The 16,512-nt window shown below is 36.0% G+C and overlaps 1 protein-coding gene across 1 annotated transcript in view; it reads right to left on the minus strand.

Annotated features, from left to right (window-relative positions):
- EYS (eyes shut homolog) overlaps window positions 1-16,512 on the minus strand; it is a 958,850-nt gene that overhangs the window by 571,146 nt on the left and 371,192 nt on the right. The window contains exon 21 of the mRNA XM_075145270.1: window positions 14,716-14,837. Within this exon, the coding sequence (XP_075001371.1) occupies window positions 14,716-14,837 (122 nt within the window). The remainder of the gene's footprint in view (window positions 1-14,715; window positions 14,838-16,512) is intronic.

Raw genomic sequence — 16,512 nt, forward strand, 5'->3', positions numbered from 1 at the left:
TGTGCTCCTCCATCTTAATTGAATGCCAGTCTTTGATGACAAATCTGGCGGTACTGGGTTTATTGCTGCACCTATGGAAACTGGTACCTTCAGCACTATTCCCCTTGGAAATCTCTTCTTCTCTACTAGATGTCAGTGTAAAGGGCCTAGTTGATATCGAAATTAGTTCAATGCCTTTTTTCAGTTTATTATTGTTCTGTTATTTGCTGAGAGTTACAGATAACTCTTACTGTGTTTTAGTACATTAATTTTGAGACAAGTCCTCTTTGACCTGAGAAATTTGAAAGGAAGAAGAATGCTGCACTGAAAAAATAAAAGCTATCACCTGCAAGCAGCTAACAGCCCCTGCAGGAGAGACATTTGTTAAATTTGGAAAGTTTAGCTATGCAACAGTAGTTCTGTCAAATGACCTCAAAGCTCTTCACCTAGTATACACAGATGGCACCAACTATAGAAAACAAAACTGAACTCTTCAGGTAGAGTGCTAACAACGGAAGGTACTTTTGCTCTAGGGGACTAAAGGAGATCTTTCCTGGTCTGTTCCTTCCACCACAGGCAACAAAAGAACACCAAGTAAAGGTAATTACAATTGCTCATCTTTATTAGCAATAATTAGCAACATGAAGTGGTAGATGACATGCTGCAACTCTGAAATTTTATGAAGCACGAGGAATGCAAATATAACCCTGAAGATAAATTACGGAGACATTTAGAAAATCTGACACGAAAAATAATTGAACATAATGCACACCAGTTCAGAAGTCTATGCAAATGACCTCTGCATAATGATTTGAATGATTTGAATGGATGAGACAAACACTTCTCTCCCTCATGTTTCTGACTGTTTCTGAATTCTGCATACACTTTTGTCATTTAAGCAAGATGTCTTTATCAGCTTTTTTTCCTGATGTTCTATGCCTATTTTTTAAGCTATTTTCAGGATTGTCACTTGATCTTTACCTTGGGTCTATTCAAGCTCCAAAGAGGTATATCACAGAAGAAACTGTACGTCTTTGGCTCAGTCTGATATCAAAGCACTATCAAATAACGGTTGGACTTAATGATCTTGGCATAAAAAACTAAGTCTTTGAACAAATGGATTAATGTTCCATGTTAAATAATCATCATTTTTTTTTTTTTTTGCATTCCAAATATAGAACACATTGAATACTTTATGCCTAGAACCAATTAGCTGCCTGTAAACAACTGATAATCAAGGATAGCTGTGGTATTTATTATAGCAGAACACATCAGGTCATCAGGACATCACTTAACCATAGAGTAACAACGTTTATACATTTTAAGAGCATTATTCAAGCATTTTCAACACTCAGCAGTAGTCAATTATACATCAAAGTTTATCTGATGAATCACTAAACATGTGAACAACTCTCACAATACTAATTTCAACATTATAAACTCAGATTTTCAAAGGAACCTATATGAAATAAAAAATTTTGAAACTTTGTTATCATCAATACTGGCAATCTAGGAAATATTTTAGAAAAACATTAAGAAGCAAGGATGCCTCGGTTCTCACATTTGTTATTAGAATAATAGGAAGAAAAGAAAAAAGGTTTTGCACAAACTGACCTTCATTGATGATTTAAGCTCATATGTCAAATTATAATCTCTTACCATTCACCTAATCATATATGAGGTCTGTGACTTCCAAGAAATAACTGAGGCAGTAACTTTTCATTTTGCCATAACTAAATTTACCAAAGATCACCTAACACAGGCCTTGTTTAAGTTTGCCTAAGAAGAATTAAGTAAACCAATGAAATATATTATAAAGGACTGCCACAACTACAAGCATATAAATAATAGGAAAAGAGCAAAAGTCAGCATTTTGAAGTTCAACTCAGACAGTATTTCTCAGTGTTAAAAAGAAATATATATATATACACATATATGCTGCTCAAATACTGCAGTCCCAAGATGAGGTAGGTATTTCCCTACTATGGATTCTGTTACAAAACAAAATTCGACTTGTCATGTGCTGGCAACCAGCATTTCAAAAATAACTTCGTCCTTAAAAAGATTATTGTTCTGATATAAAGCTATAAAAGCAAACAACTATTTTCAATTGGTCTCCAAGAGTCAGTTATGTCTTTATTTACCTTTGATATCTACTGTAATATATACAATCCAACTTTCTACTATGGCCATCTCACTGAGTTATTTCAATAGAGCAAACTTATGAAAATTTCATGACTGCCCCTTCCAGATAGGGAATGAATAAACCTAAGAGATATACATAACAATACTTATAGATGCTCATAGTGAGGTGTGACTTTTATCTTTGTGCTCCCTTTTCTGTACTTGTGACCTTCAAAGATAAAGGCTTCCTATTATAACTGTGACAGATTTTTTTCACACATCCAAACTGGCATTTGGTGGAAGCAAATACGATAATTACAGATCCTGCATTAGTCTGCTTGCTACTGCTGAAGAGCGAGCACTGCTTTACAGAGGACCTCTAATAGTGTACTATCTGTAATTGCAGCCTAAATAAACTTTCCTATAATACTTCTATTGATCTAACAGAACATAACAGTTTAAATCCCAGACAAACCCAAAAAGACTATTAACTAAAATTAGACTATTAACTAAAAGACTATTAACTAAAACCCATAGAAACTAGTGGTGGGAAAGACAATGTTGATTTTCTAGTTATGTATTGTGTACAGTTTACTTATACTAGAACCATTTCACATAATTTGTACATGTGTACATATATTTTATACTGTACTATAATATAAAAGCAATCATTTCAAAGATGCAATTTTAGTACTAAAATTCCTTAATCCCTTGTCTCAGCAACTGTTTTAGCTGAATAATTCATACTTTTTCAAACATACATTTTCTAAACATACAATTACACTCTTCTCCAAAACCAATTTTGTAGTTGCTAGCACAATGTTTAAAAAAAAAAAAATTAAAAGTCTTGCATTAATTTCTTTTATCACATCTTAAATGGAAAACCAAAACGAAACATAACTCTCTCTCTTTTTACTTCCATTATAGGCCATATACACTGCCAGTTTTACACATGCTAGATTTTACTCTATTCTGTTAATAATTTTGCAGAATTCTTTATCACACATGTTATCTTCATCACCCCAGTGACCTAACGATGGTGATATAATCTACTCATGTAAGGTATCTGAGCACCACTGATGAAAATCAATGCTGTCTGGGTTAGATAGTATTTCACTACTGAACTGCTCGACATAACTAAAATGTATTCACCTACACTATAACTAAATATATAGTCAGGCTTCATTTTTTGCCTTTTATCTCCCAAAACAGAGAAAATGCTGTCTGCAAAATAGTCTTATACATTGTTAGTTATAAGGAAATTGTGACTGCTATTCTCTAAAAATCTTTCTCTACTTCAAAAGAAAATGCCTCATAATTTAAGGTGAAACCTTGCTTTTGTTTTGGCTGGAAAGTTATTTCAGTACAAAACAAACACAGTTAACACCTTGGCATTAAAACTGACACAAAAATTTTGACTCTTAACCACTTTAGAATTGCTTTAAGAAGGTAGGTGAAAGGAACAATACCTATGAAACAGATGAAATCTGTTCTGTTTTAACAAGTGCAACATGTAGGTTTTACTAATGACCTTTCAAATCAAAGGGAAAAAGTACAGATTTTATAGTAAAGAGAATGGGGATCTACATCCTGTCCTTTTGTGTGGAACTGTTTATTACCCATTCTCCATGGTTCAACAGGATATAATGTCAGCAGCAATGCCCATAATCCTTTCTAGATTTTGTTCCTTTGTGCATGTATTAGACACTGCCGATGCACGAAACATCTAATCTGTAGCTAACAATGACAGATGGTTTTCCCATTCATTTCTAATGAGCCATTTTTAAAGTGTCAGCACCATGTTTTGTTTGTTTGTTTGTTTGTTTGTTTAAACTTCCTATTTTACTAAGGATTCCCGAATAAAAAAAAAATGTGCTTTTAGGGAACTGTTAAATGAAGGGCAAAAGAACAAGCAAAATTGAGTCTATTATGAATCATCTGCAACAGAAGCATTATAACAGATTTGGATTAGAAATAATGAGTTAGTGAAATCTGTCTTGAAAACGTTTCCAGCCATTTTTCTATTCATTGCCTAACTTATTTCTATCCATTTTAGTTTTAATTCTCACTCTCCCCCCCAAAGAATACTTAGTGGTGGCATCATTTTTGTTATTGCCCAGAACTGTAGCTATAGAAGACAAACCACTGAACTTCAATTTTAATATCATTGCTACATAACATGATGGGGGGATGACTTCCATTGAAGATCTGTCAGGCAGAAAAATGCCAAGTATTAAAAGTTACATACTCACTTTAAGGTAACTATAAATAGGTTATGGCGAAATAAATAAATTTTTAAAAATAATCAAAGAAACAATGCTACCTATTCTCATGTCCATTGAAGGCAATAGAGCATTTTTTTTGTTCTATCATTTTTATTTATTAGACCAAATCTCATTATGAGCACCCAGCTTTCTCTCTTTCTTGCACTTCTCCTTAAGCTTTATCCACTTTTTCATCCAGCGCTTTAGCTCATATACCTGCCTTCTAATGCACCACCATCTTATCTTTAAACCTGAACAACAGGAATATTCTGAGATGGTCCAAACTGTTTCTCCAAACCTCTGCTTCCTTCACCTCAATGCCTTTGAGCAAATTCTAATTAATTTGTTGAACAGTTCCTTTTTTAAAAAGGAAATCCATAAAGCTTTCTAACCCAGTTTTGGCAAACTCCTGCAGAGTAAATTCTTCCACCTCTGCAAAACTATTTGACTACGACTATTTTTAATCTTTCTTCATCCTTAGATGCAAAACTTTTCTATGTCTTTTACATGCCCCAGAGTACTGAATTCACCTGTTCATACACACTTCAGGCCGCTCAGTGTGTGCTTGTACAATTTTAAAACTGGTCCTTGCAGATGACTGACAGATTTCTCCTTTAGCCCTCACTCCTAGTGTCCTTCCAATTGCATGTGTCCACTCTTCTCTGCATTTTCTCTTCAGCAGTGACCTTGAAGTCAAGGAGCTTAGGTTTGAGGAAAGACAAGAGGTACCTCAGTGTGCTCTAAGAATTTACCCTAAGGCTCTTCCTCTAAAGGGAAAGGATACTCAGTCTGGCCGTTCTCCACAACCTGCCAGTGCAGGGATGAGAATCGTTATGATTCAGTATTTCTTCTCCAAATCTGTTACAAATTATGCTAACCTATGCTTACAGAAACTGGCACCTCCATCCTATCCCATCTCATCATCTGCAGGAGAAAGAATGAAAGGGAAGTTTACATCCATGGATTTTTATTGTGTTCTCACTTCAGCCACCAGAGAAGAAATGAAATGCAACAGAAGTTGAATCTTTCTTTCTTCTTTAGCTCTTTCCTTCATGTTTGTCTTTTAAATGCTTCCATACAAATCTTACGACCAGAAATTGTTGAATTAATACCATTTTTATGTATGTAGTCCACTTTCTTTATTATTCCTAACTACAATAATTACATGCATGACAAACATCTTAGTTTATGGGCATATATAAAACTTGCTATTTAAAAATGTCAGAATCCCAAAATAAATACCAGAACTGAAAAACTGCAAATACAGAATTGCACGTATTTCATAGAATCATTAAGGTTGGAAAAGACCTCTAAGATCATCGAGTCCAACCGTCAACTCAACACCACCATGCCTACTAAAACATGTCCCTAAGCGCCTCATCTACACGTCTTTTAAATACTTCCAGGGATGGTGACTCAACCACTTCCGTGGGCAGCCTGTTCCAAGGCCTGACCACTCTTTCAGTAAAGAAATTTCTCCTAATGTCCAATCTAAACCTCCCTTGGCACAACTTGAGGCCATTTCCTTTCGTCCTATCGCTAGTTACTTGGGAGAAGAGACCAAGCCTCACCTCGCTACAACCTCCTTTCAAGCAGTTGTAGAGAGCGATAAGGTCTCCCCTCAGCCTCCTCTTCTCCAGACTAAACAACCCCAGTTCCCTCAGCCGCTCCTCATAAGACTTGTGCTCCAGGCCCTTCACCAGCTTCGTTGCCCTTCTCTGGACACGCTCCAACACCTCAATGTCCTTCCTGTAGTGAGGGGTCCAAAACTGAACACAGTATTCGAGGTGCGGCCTCACCAGTGCCGAGTACAGGGACATGATCACCTCCCTGCTCCTGCTGGCCACACTATTTCTGAATCAGGCCAGGATGCCATTGGCCTTCTTGGCCACCTGCGCACACTGCCGGCTCATGTTCAGCCAGTTGTCAATCAGCACCCCCAGGTCTTTTTCCGCCAGGCAGCTTTCCAGCCACTCTTCCCCAAGCCTGTAGCGTTGCATGGGGTTATTGTGGCCCAAGTGCAGGACCTGGCACTTGGCCTTGTTGAACCTCATACAGTTGGCCTCAGCCCATCGATCCAGCCTGTTCAAGTCCCTCTGCAGAGCCTTCTTACCCTCCAGCAGATCAACACTCCCGCCCAGCTTGGTGTCATCTGCAAACTTACTGAGGGAGCACTCGATCCCCTTGTCCAGATCATTGATAAAGATATTGAACAAGACCGGCCCCTATATTGAGCCCTGGGGAACACTGCTCATGACCGGCTGCCAACTGCATTTAACTCCATTCACCACAACTCTCTGGGCTTGGCCGTCCAACCAGTTTTTTACTCAGCGAAGAGTGTACCTGTCTAAGCTGTGAGCCACCAGCTTCTGTAGGAGAATGCTGTGGGAGACAGTGTCAAAGGCTTTAGTGAAGTCCAGGTAGACCACATCCACAGCCTTTCCTCCTAGTGTTGCCTCATGGCTTAGTTTCAGCTGATTCAGATGCTTTGCTGGACAGAGCTTCCGGTCCATCCTCTGCTACCAGGTCACTGAACGTACTCTGTAGTTGCAAAGCTGCAGATAGGACAGGAGCCCTCATCCTGTTGTTGATGTCACAAGCTTCCAGCCTTCATCATCACCGGAATCTTCATTTCCAAACCTCCTAAGCACAGACTCTGCCTGGTCCTCCTTCACTATGGTTAGTTCAGGTTCCTGTATCTGCAGGGTCCTGGAGAATATGATGCTGTTGTTCTCATCTCTGAAGCTGCACAGTCTGCTGACTGCCTCCTGCAGCTCATTTACTTGACAGCACAGATCCTTCTCCAGCGCACAAGTACCTTCTGCAGGCAAGGACACTGTATCCTCTGGTCCCAGCCTCAGCCAGAGGCCCCAGACATCTCTGCAGCCCCACACCTGCAGAACTACATCCCCGCTGAGGAGATCAGTCTGGTCTGAGATCTCTAATGTGCTGAAGTACTTGCTCCTGTGGATGGTCAGGGATAGTGCCCTGTAGCACCGCATTACCTAAGTACACAGTATCCTCAACAGAGTTTCTGGCACCCTTCTACACTACTGCCTCTGTTGGCTATGCTCTAGGCTTGGTAGTTACATATACTCTTTCTACCATTTATTGAAAGGATGTTTGACTGTCCCTAATGAGGAGTCAGCTGGAAACAAAAAGCTCAAAGTCCCCATCGATCAAGAAAAGTTGGCAACAAAACTTGTGGGAAATTGCTATAGCTTGCTAGCAATCACTGCCTCCTGTAGCTATCCCCTCCCAAGAGCAGCAGGCACCCTGAAGCTCCTCAGAATTCATAGGAGTCCTCTGATGACCCCAGAAGTAGTTCCCAGAAAATCTAGCGTATCTCAAGCCAGAGCCCAGAAACTGCTATGCAAACTGTCTCACCTGTTAGCTGTCTCTGTTAGCTATGCTCATGTATTTGTACATATTCACACTGAAAGTATTTAATTGCCCTACAGCTATGATGAATTTGGATAACTTTTATATCACATTTCATGCACTCTCAAAGCTATGCCTCAGGTACCTCATTATTTTAGAAAGTGTTTTGTACTCCCTCCGTTTAACCTGTGAGTTCATCAAATGATCATTTCATGTCTCTTTGGACGCCTGTAACCAAAAGGTATTATAAAACATTCATCTAAAATATGTCACCTAACGCTTAAATATACCAGGAGGAGCAATTCTACTGTTCAGGAAGGAAAAGTTGATGAGTTGGTTTGAGGGGGGAGGTACTTTCCAGGTACTTACTGTGTGTTGTTTTAAATTTCATGTTTCACTGGGATTTTGAATAAAAATGCCACTGTTCTTTCAGAAAACTGTTGTATAATGGCCAAAATATGCCCTAAGGAGTGCAAAATGTCAGTGACTTTTTAGTAGATGCTACTGAGATGGCACAGCGATATTTTGTTGTTTGCCTAAGGCAACAAAAACCCTAAAGCTGATTTCACACACTGCAGTATAACAAGCAGCACACTACACATTTCCAGCAGTATTACCAGAGGTGAAACTATAAAACACTTGCTATCTTTGGAGGAAACACTTGTTGGCATTTTCACAAATTTCTTTAGCTAATTCATTAGTAAATCTGCAGACTGTCCATATAAAACTTTTGAAGATGGTTTTGAGTAAGATGTGCATACATAACTTGGTACTAGGATGAAAAAAAGTCAGAACTAAAGGTAAGTTAGAAGCGCAAAAGACAAATGTTTTGAGAAACGTCTCTGCAGCAAGAGAGGAAGAGCTGACCAAAGAACCCTGAAGAAATGCCAGCTAAGAAGCCAGATGCTGCTTGCAAAAAAATGTTCTGGAGTTTGGCATCTGGGGCCATTAAATGCCAAGCTGATCCCCATCTGTGGGAAAAGCTGTTTACTGCTTCTGGGGGAGAAAAAGGAAGAAAGAGTATAGCACTAGTTTAAAGGTGTGCCAGTAAAATCAGAAGGCAGACTGAATGCAACATTCAAATGATAATCATATCACGATTTACTTTTGAATTCCATGATAGTTTAAAATCCATTCATTTAGAAATAAGCATATCTTAAAAATATACTGCTTAAATATGCATGCTTTTACTTATGGATCTTTCAGATACTCACCCATCCCTGATTTAGGAATGACCTGCTTATACAACTTAGCACAAAACAATTCTTGCATACTTCTGAGAAAACGTAGAGGCTGATTTTAACTTTGCTTTTCCAAATAAATTCTCTCCAGAAGGGGAAAAAAAAAGAAAAGAACAAAACAGTATGCTGCTTTTCTCTAACTACTATAATTAAAGTTCATGGTATGCATAATACTGAATACATTCTAATGACATAAGACTAGTCCTTTTTTAAGAACTCAGCACAGGTAGATGACAGTTACACTAAAGAAAAACTATTTTTTTATTCTGAAAAGAAGATGTGGCTTCAAATGCTAAGAAGCAAAGAGGGGAGCTACAGAGCAAGATGTTTTATTTGGGAATGGACTGAGAAAGTAACAGGAAGGAGACAGAATAAGTCCAACTCTGGTTGACAGTATGGTTACCCAGATTGTCAGCTGGCATAAACTATTATCTAAGTAAAGACGAAGAAAGGTGATTGTGGCATGGTTACTAATTGAAGAAGTATTGCTAGGGAAAACTAGCACAGTTTGAGATTAGTTCTGAAATTACTCAAAAGACTCTCCACTACAAACACAACTCATTATTTCAACTGGAGTCTAAAGGGAGGTAGGAAAACCAGGGCCTCTTACAGGACAGGATAAACAACAAAAGGGTTTAAATGAAGAGCATTTAAACACAGACAATATTTTTGCACATTATCAGCAATTTCTCAAGAAGTGCTTAAGGAACTGAAGCCTCATATTTAAAGGTAACATTGGCATTTACCAACTTTTGCCTTTGCAGAAGTTAGCAGGAAAGAGGTGTTTCAGCACCAGAGTCACCTCTGAAGAGAAAAAGCTATCTCCTAGAATTAGAGGCATGCAAATAAAATTACAAAACTATCTACATTTTTTTCTGAGTACCCCCGTGTGACCTATTCATAATGTTAGACAAAACTCAGATCTGTATCATGTGTAGCCAAAGAGAAGGACCACTGCACCCAAAAAAGGGTGCTTAGAAGCAGGCTAAAAGAACTGTACCTAATACTTGTTCCAGACATAAGCATACTAAAATAGTGTAACTGGAGAAAATGAATAAGCATTTCATAATACTGTAACAACACTTACAGCATTTTGTAACACAACTAGGCTTAAATATATAAATAATACATGTAACTGTGAAGGGGCAAACGGAGACCTGTGATATAGCTGCTCAAATAGGGCATAAGAAAATGTGCTAGAAGTAAAATCTAAAGGATAAGAATGAGCAGGCAGGAAAGATGTCTGTCTCTGCAAAAATAAGTGAAACAAGAAGGGGTCCTGATTACAAAAGTAAGGTGTCAAGAGCGGGTAAGATCACACTTTTCTTTTGGAGACGAAGCAGGAAGCATAAAACATTGATGATAAGTGAGAAAAGACAGGGAAGAAAGACGACAGACCACTGTGGTTCCTGCTTCCCTCACTGAAGAACTCTAGGGACTGACTACCTTGACCTTAGCAACTAAGAACATCAACAGCCACAGCCAGCAGTGCTAACTAAATAGCATCTGTTCCACAGTATTGCATGATTATATACACATAAATGATAAATAAACATAAGTAAATATATAAATAAAAATAATACTAGTTTGTAAAGTTACTAATGGTAAGGACTAACAGTATTGTACGTGCAATGATAATGATTAACAGTGATTAAGAATTAACCTTTGGCAATGTGTAATGTTAATGAATATCAGCAATTCAGTAAAGAGTCATTCTGAAGTTTGGAACTTGCATAGTTTGTCAGTCTTTTTAAATATTCCCAGAGAGCACTAATTTCCTAACTGATATATATATCTATATACTCGTTTGCAACAAACTTATCTTTAATGAAGTTACAGTGAAAGGAATTTATACTTTATAGTAAAGTCATAGGGAATAGAGATTCTGGATAGAGCTCTGGTGCTAAGGAGTGGCACTGTTAGACTGACTAACACAGTCAGCATGAGTCCCAGTCAGTGAATCAAGATATTCTAAGGATGACTATTCTGGGGTTTTTTAAAGTTTTCTAAAAGGAAAATGTTAAAAAAAAGGTAACAAAGAGGGAAAAGGTATAAAAAGGTATAAAAATAGAATACTTCTGTTTACACAGAGATTATGAAATGGTATCTTAGTGGATGGATTCAACCGCTGACAAAGGATAACTTTTCTTTACTGTAGCAAACACTAAAACAGTTATAAACAATATAAGATCAATAGAGGACATAAGCAAATATACTTAGGTAAGTCTAATCTCCTGTTTAGTATGGAGAAGTCCATTGGTATGTTATAAAAAGAAAAGCAGCAATAACGCACTTACCATCTTTATTCTTTATAACAACCTCAACAATCAATACTGACAAAATGGCAAATAGCATGAATCTGTGGGATTCAATGTGGATATACAGAAAGAACTGAGTACTTCGGAGAGACACTGTCCAAAGACACTTGGTTAATTCTCCAAGGTTTAATGTCATAATGATTACAGACAAGTTCCAAAGTATTCTACATCATTAGAAACACCAGTTCATCCATAAAACTATGTTGCCTATTATTTTGCAAGAAGAGTTGAAGAGATTTTCTCTTAAAGTTTCCCTGTAAGCTGGTAACACAAGGGCTTTAATTAGGATTTGATGTTATTAGGGCAAAATCTCAGAAGTATTCGGAGAGATGATACAATAGGATAGAGGAGAAATAGGGAATTCAGCTGATAATAGATGCATCTGCCTATAAATGTTCAAAGACATAATTTGAGAGATTATGATATCATGAGAATTAGAGTGATGTTCACAGGGTACTGGAAATATATGCATGAAATTATTCTAAATTCATTTCTTTGCTGTGCCATGTGCCAAACTGAAAAGTGAGAAGGGAGAAAAAGAAATTTCTTACTTTATCAGCTAAACAAAATTCAACTGGAATGAAACAGGAATTATGTAACAAATTATTCACATTTAAAAATTCAAGCTTAACTATTGATTCAGTATCTTTCTTATTCTAAATTCCTTATTCTGATTTTTTTTAAATAAAAATATGCGACTGAGAAGGTTTTTTTTTCCTTGTCGGCACGTGATTTATTTTCCTAGGATGGAATCCATAAAGAAAAGCATCCAGTTCTGGCATACTTGTTGATCCTTCAGTTTTGGTAGCAAGTTTTCCTATCAACGTTCAAAAATGAATAGCGCCACATAAATAAATGAACTTAAGACAGAAATTTTTAATTAGTAATTATGGTTTGTATTATTATTCTCATTTTTAAAGATTTGAAACTTGATACAAAAACATTTCCTTTTGTATTATATTCTTTATTGGTTTTATCTATACAAAAATGTGTTGCACAATAAATTACCTAGTTTTTCAAGAACTGATGTTTTCAGATGGATCTGCAAATACTTAAGAGAATGTAAACTAATGAGTATTATCAAAGGCATAAAAGAAAGCTATGTTATCTATCCTTTACGTTAATTTAAATTAGAAGTGATATCAAGTACCAGCAGTGGTGTGGCCAGCTTCAAAGAAATTCAGAAAATTCTGAATATCATTGCCAGCAGCTAAACTTACACCAGGAAAACAAACAGTGCCAGAACACGGCCACAGGCAAGGAAACTGCATTGTCTATCACTGTTGCATTCTCAAAGCAGTTCCTGGCCTGACTTTGGTCCAGATCAACTAGTGCTTGTCCAAAACAACGCCTAGGTACAGCTCAAGAATGCCAATGACCTTTTCTATTAGGCAGTTAGAATCCACCTTTCCTGTTTTAAAGACTACATTTAATTTTAAAGATATGGCTAGATGTTCTGAGGATCAGATACTAGTCACTGCCACTGCAGGGTTACCATGAGATGAACACTTTGACTTGTTGCTGCAGTTTTTAAAAGTGTTAAAAGAAGTAATAGAAACCAACACTTTTTTGATATTAAGTAAAAGTAATTGTGAAAAAAAGCAAAACGTCTTTTAACATCTGTGAGTATAAACTAGGACAACTCTAATGATTGAAATGAAACTGGTTTAGATTATACAACAAAAACACTGGTCTAGACTCATTTGCTTTGTGGTTGCCAAGTCTTAGACTCCGAGCTTCAACTACAGGTTATCCCTGAAGAAGTTGTGTTTGTTTGGCCTATTATGACCTTTGTATATGATGATTCAACGATAAGTCTCATTTTCCTGCTCTATTATGTCAACTAGGACAAATAGCTCTGAGAAAAAATACGTGCGGTGCTTACACTTCAAACCAACTCTCTGTAAAGATTTTCTGTAACAGTTCAGTATTTGTCAAATCCAGAAAAAAGACTTTTTGAGCATTTTTTTTTTTTCATTAAACAATAGAGAGTCCTTGGATTTGCTCATATATAGTTGACCCAGCTATGAATAAAATCAGGAGAAGCCATGTTACGTTCTGTAATATATATAATGCTTCCAGATGCTGAAAAAATAGGTAAAATGTAAGGACAGGTAATGATACATGGCTGCAAAATATTCATGCACCTAGAATTGTCCTTGAGGATGGTGAAACTGTACATTTCCCTATACAATCCATTATATCATATAAGAATTCAAATTGCAATAATGTAACAGTTAATCAGACATAAGCAGTATGCAATTATAAAATCATTTTTTGTTAGTAGACTACAAAGAACTACAAACTTCACAAACATAAGAACTACAAACATAAAAAACTTTAACAAATTTTTTATGTCCCAACAGACTAAAAAAGTGAAAAAAGCAATTAAAAATATTTTAACAGTTTTTCTCAACCTCACTACACTCTTCTTTTTCTGTTATTGGACTAAAAATAATTTTACCAAAATAGCACATCTAATACTATATAAAAATACAGCTTTAGGATAACGCAAAGTATTTCAGTTAAATTCTGAACATAAACTAATGTAAAAAATTATATTATATTATATTATATTATATTATATTATATTATATTATATATTATTTAACTTGGTTAAATTTGGGGAATCATTTGTCTGTTTTCAACTGTGGTAAGTCTTCTTTCTGATTATTGTCTATATTATCAACAACTAGACTGTCTACTGTGTACAGTCATTACAATGTGTTCTTTATGCAGCTGTATCAGTATCTATTAAGAGTTTACATTCAGGTACAGGACTGTTCTAGTACTGACATCATAATACAGGTAAACTGGCTACAAATAACAGAAGCTGATTGCTAGACTGTTTATGGAGTCCTTATCGGCATAATACTGAAACAAAATCATTTTTAAATCATAAATGCACGCATGAAACAAAGATTGGGGTTAGAGTTAAAAATTTGACACGGTTAGTGTGAAATCCTCATGTTTTCTCGCAATGTAGGTGTAAATTTTATCTAAATTATTATTTTGTTGTAATTTTAAGCCACAAGGTGGCAGCAATGATATAATCTCTTCATCTAAGACTGTACAACTCGCACTATTTTTACTCTTAAAGCATCTCTTGTGCTTACAGGGCATATATGACAGAAAGACATCCTGTATTTTCTTTGACAAAATATAGTTCCAGGTTAGATTACTTGCTAAGTGTTTTGAATTGATGCATTTTATTTTCCATCTACAATTAATTATGTCTGCTGACTTCAAATGAATGTGCAGTGAAGCAGTGTATCCATGACACAAGTTGTTTGCTCGTCTTTGAGTAATAACATTCCATGCCCCCAGCTGAGACATGAAAGAATAACTGGATCCATAAGTCTGTCATTCCTGGAACATCATCATACAGTGAAAAGATGCAATGCTTACCGATAGCTGTTGAAAAGATCCATGCAGGTGCCATTGTTTTTACAAGGCTCTGAATTACATTCATTTGATTCATATTCACAAAATGTTCCTTCCCATCCAGGCAAGCAAACACATTGGTATCTCTGTAATGTATTAAGTAAAATAAGTAATGTGTTACTTTTTGTATTTTTAATACAACAGGTGTTATTGCTGATTGTGGTGCATTTTTTGTCTAACAGGTGCTTCACCATTTCAAAACTTGAAAATTTTATAAATATATCCATAGTTTGACTACTAATATGATGAAAAAAGAAGATGTGAGGTAAGTATGCAACACTGGTTATTATCTACCTTTTTGTAGATAATTATTATCTACCTTCTGTAATCAATTTGTGTACCCCAAATCCTTTACTATCTCTTCCTCCTTCCTCCAAGTTTTTCTAATAAAAGATATTATCTCTTCTATAAAACTACTTTACTTAGATATTACACTGACATGCCTAAAATACAGGTATTTACAATCATCTGAGTTGTACTGTTCAGAATGCAGTCCAAACAGAACTCAATAGAAAATAACTTATTATGGAAATTCTTCAGCGTTATATAGCTATCCAACTTTTTAACACCTTTAATATGAAATTGTACATCAGTATCTTAATTAAGCAGTACTAGACAACTCATGACGTGAGAAATACTGTCTCCTATACTGTGTATTAGATAGAATACAGGGTGTATTAGGTAGTAATCCAGATAGCATAAATACAAGTTGTCTAGCTCTATGGTAATAGTATTAGATATACTAAAGATTAGGTGTGGTGAGTGCAAAATTTCTGATTGGTTAAAGTGAATAAAACTTCAGCAGTGTGTCTACTCACTTCAAAATGACATATACTATAGGACATTTTTCATCACACTGCAAAGCTATTATACCAAATTGTAACCACACTCCAGTATTATCTCCAGCTTCAAAATTATCTGGTATCTGTGTGCAATAGGGTGTTTGACATAGTCTCACAGAAGTGAAAATCATAAAGCATCTTTTTCCTGCCTACGTTCTACAAAAAAGAAAAAAAAAAGAAAAAAAAAAAGAAAAAAAAAGAAAAAAAAAGAAAAAAAAAGAAAAAAAAAAGAAAGGTGAACATCTGCTGAAATGATTATTAGAGAGGGGCAGCAATGCAAACACATCTATGCAGCAGAAGTTTTGATTGCTTCTTTTGTAATATGCTTGCTTCTAAACTTAGGAAACACTTTAACGGTAAGCATGGCTAATGTGAATAATTTTTTTACTGGCTAAGCATTGCAACATCCTCCAGGGTAGATTTTAAAGCCTATTAAAATCCATGTATGTTGGAAGCCAAACAGCAAAAAAAAGTTTAGGAGTTTTTTTAAAAGCTGAGTGCTTAAATAAACTGCCATAGCATGATGATCAAATGTGTAATATACTAGCATTGTGGCATCTACAGGTGTTTACAGCATGCAAATCATATTGCTGCATTTTAGCTGTTTTGTTACTGAATCTGCACTTTAGAAACAGAGAGAGACAATTGTGTTTCAAAGAGATATGGGCTATGAACTTTTACATTAATGGTAAAGAGAAATTATTTAATTTCCTGATACAGATTAAAAATATAGTAAATTAAGTGTCAGAACTCTGAAGAAAATGCACATTGGGCAATTGTCCCACACCTTTCTATGATGATACCCTTACCACCTCCTGCCAAATTAAAAGCTTATTTTATTGGAACAAAGATGATAAAATAAAAAAGTAAAGAAGTTCATAATTTAATATTAAGCTCAGTATGACTGTCCTGAGGTGTC

Source organism: Calonectris borealis, chromosome 3 (assembly GCF_964195595.1).
Source record: "Calonectris borealis chromosome 3, bCalBor7.hap1.2, whole genome shotgun sequence".
In the NCBI taxonomy this organism is placed as follows: domain Eukaryota; kingdom Metazoa; phylum Chordata; class Aves; order Procellariiformes; family Procellariidae; genus Calonectris; species Calonectris borealis.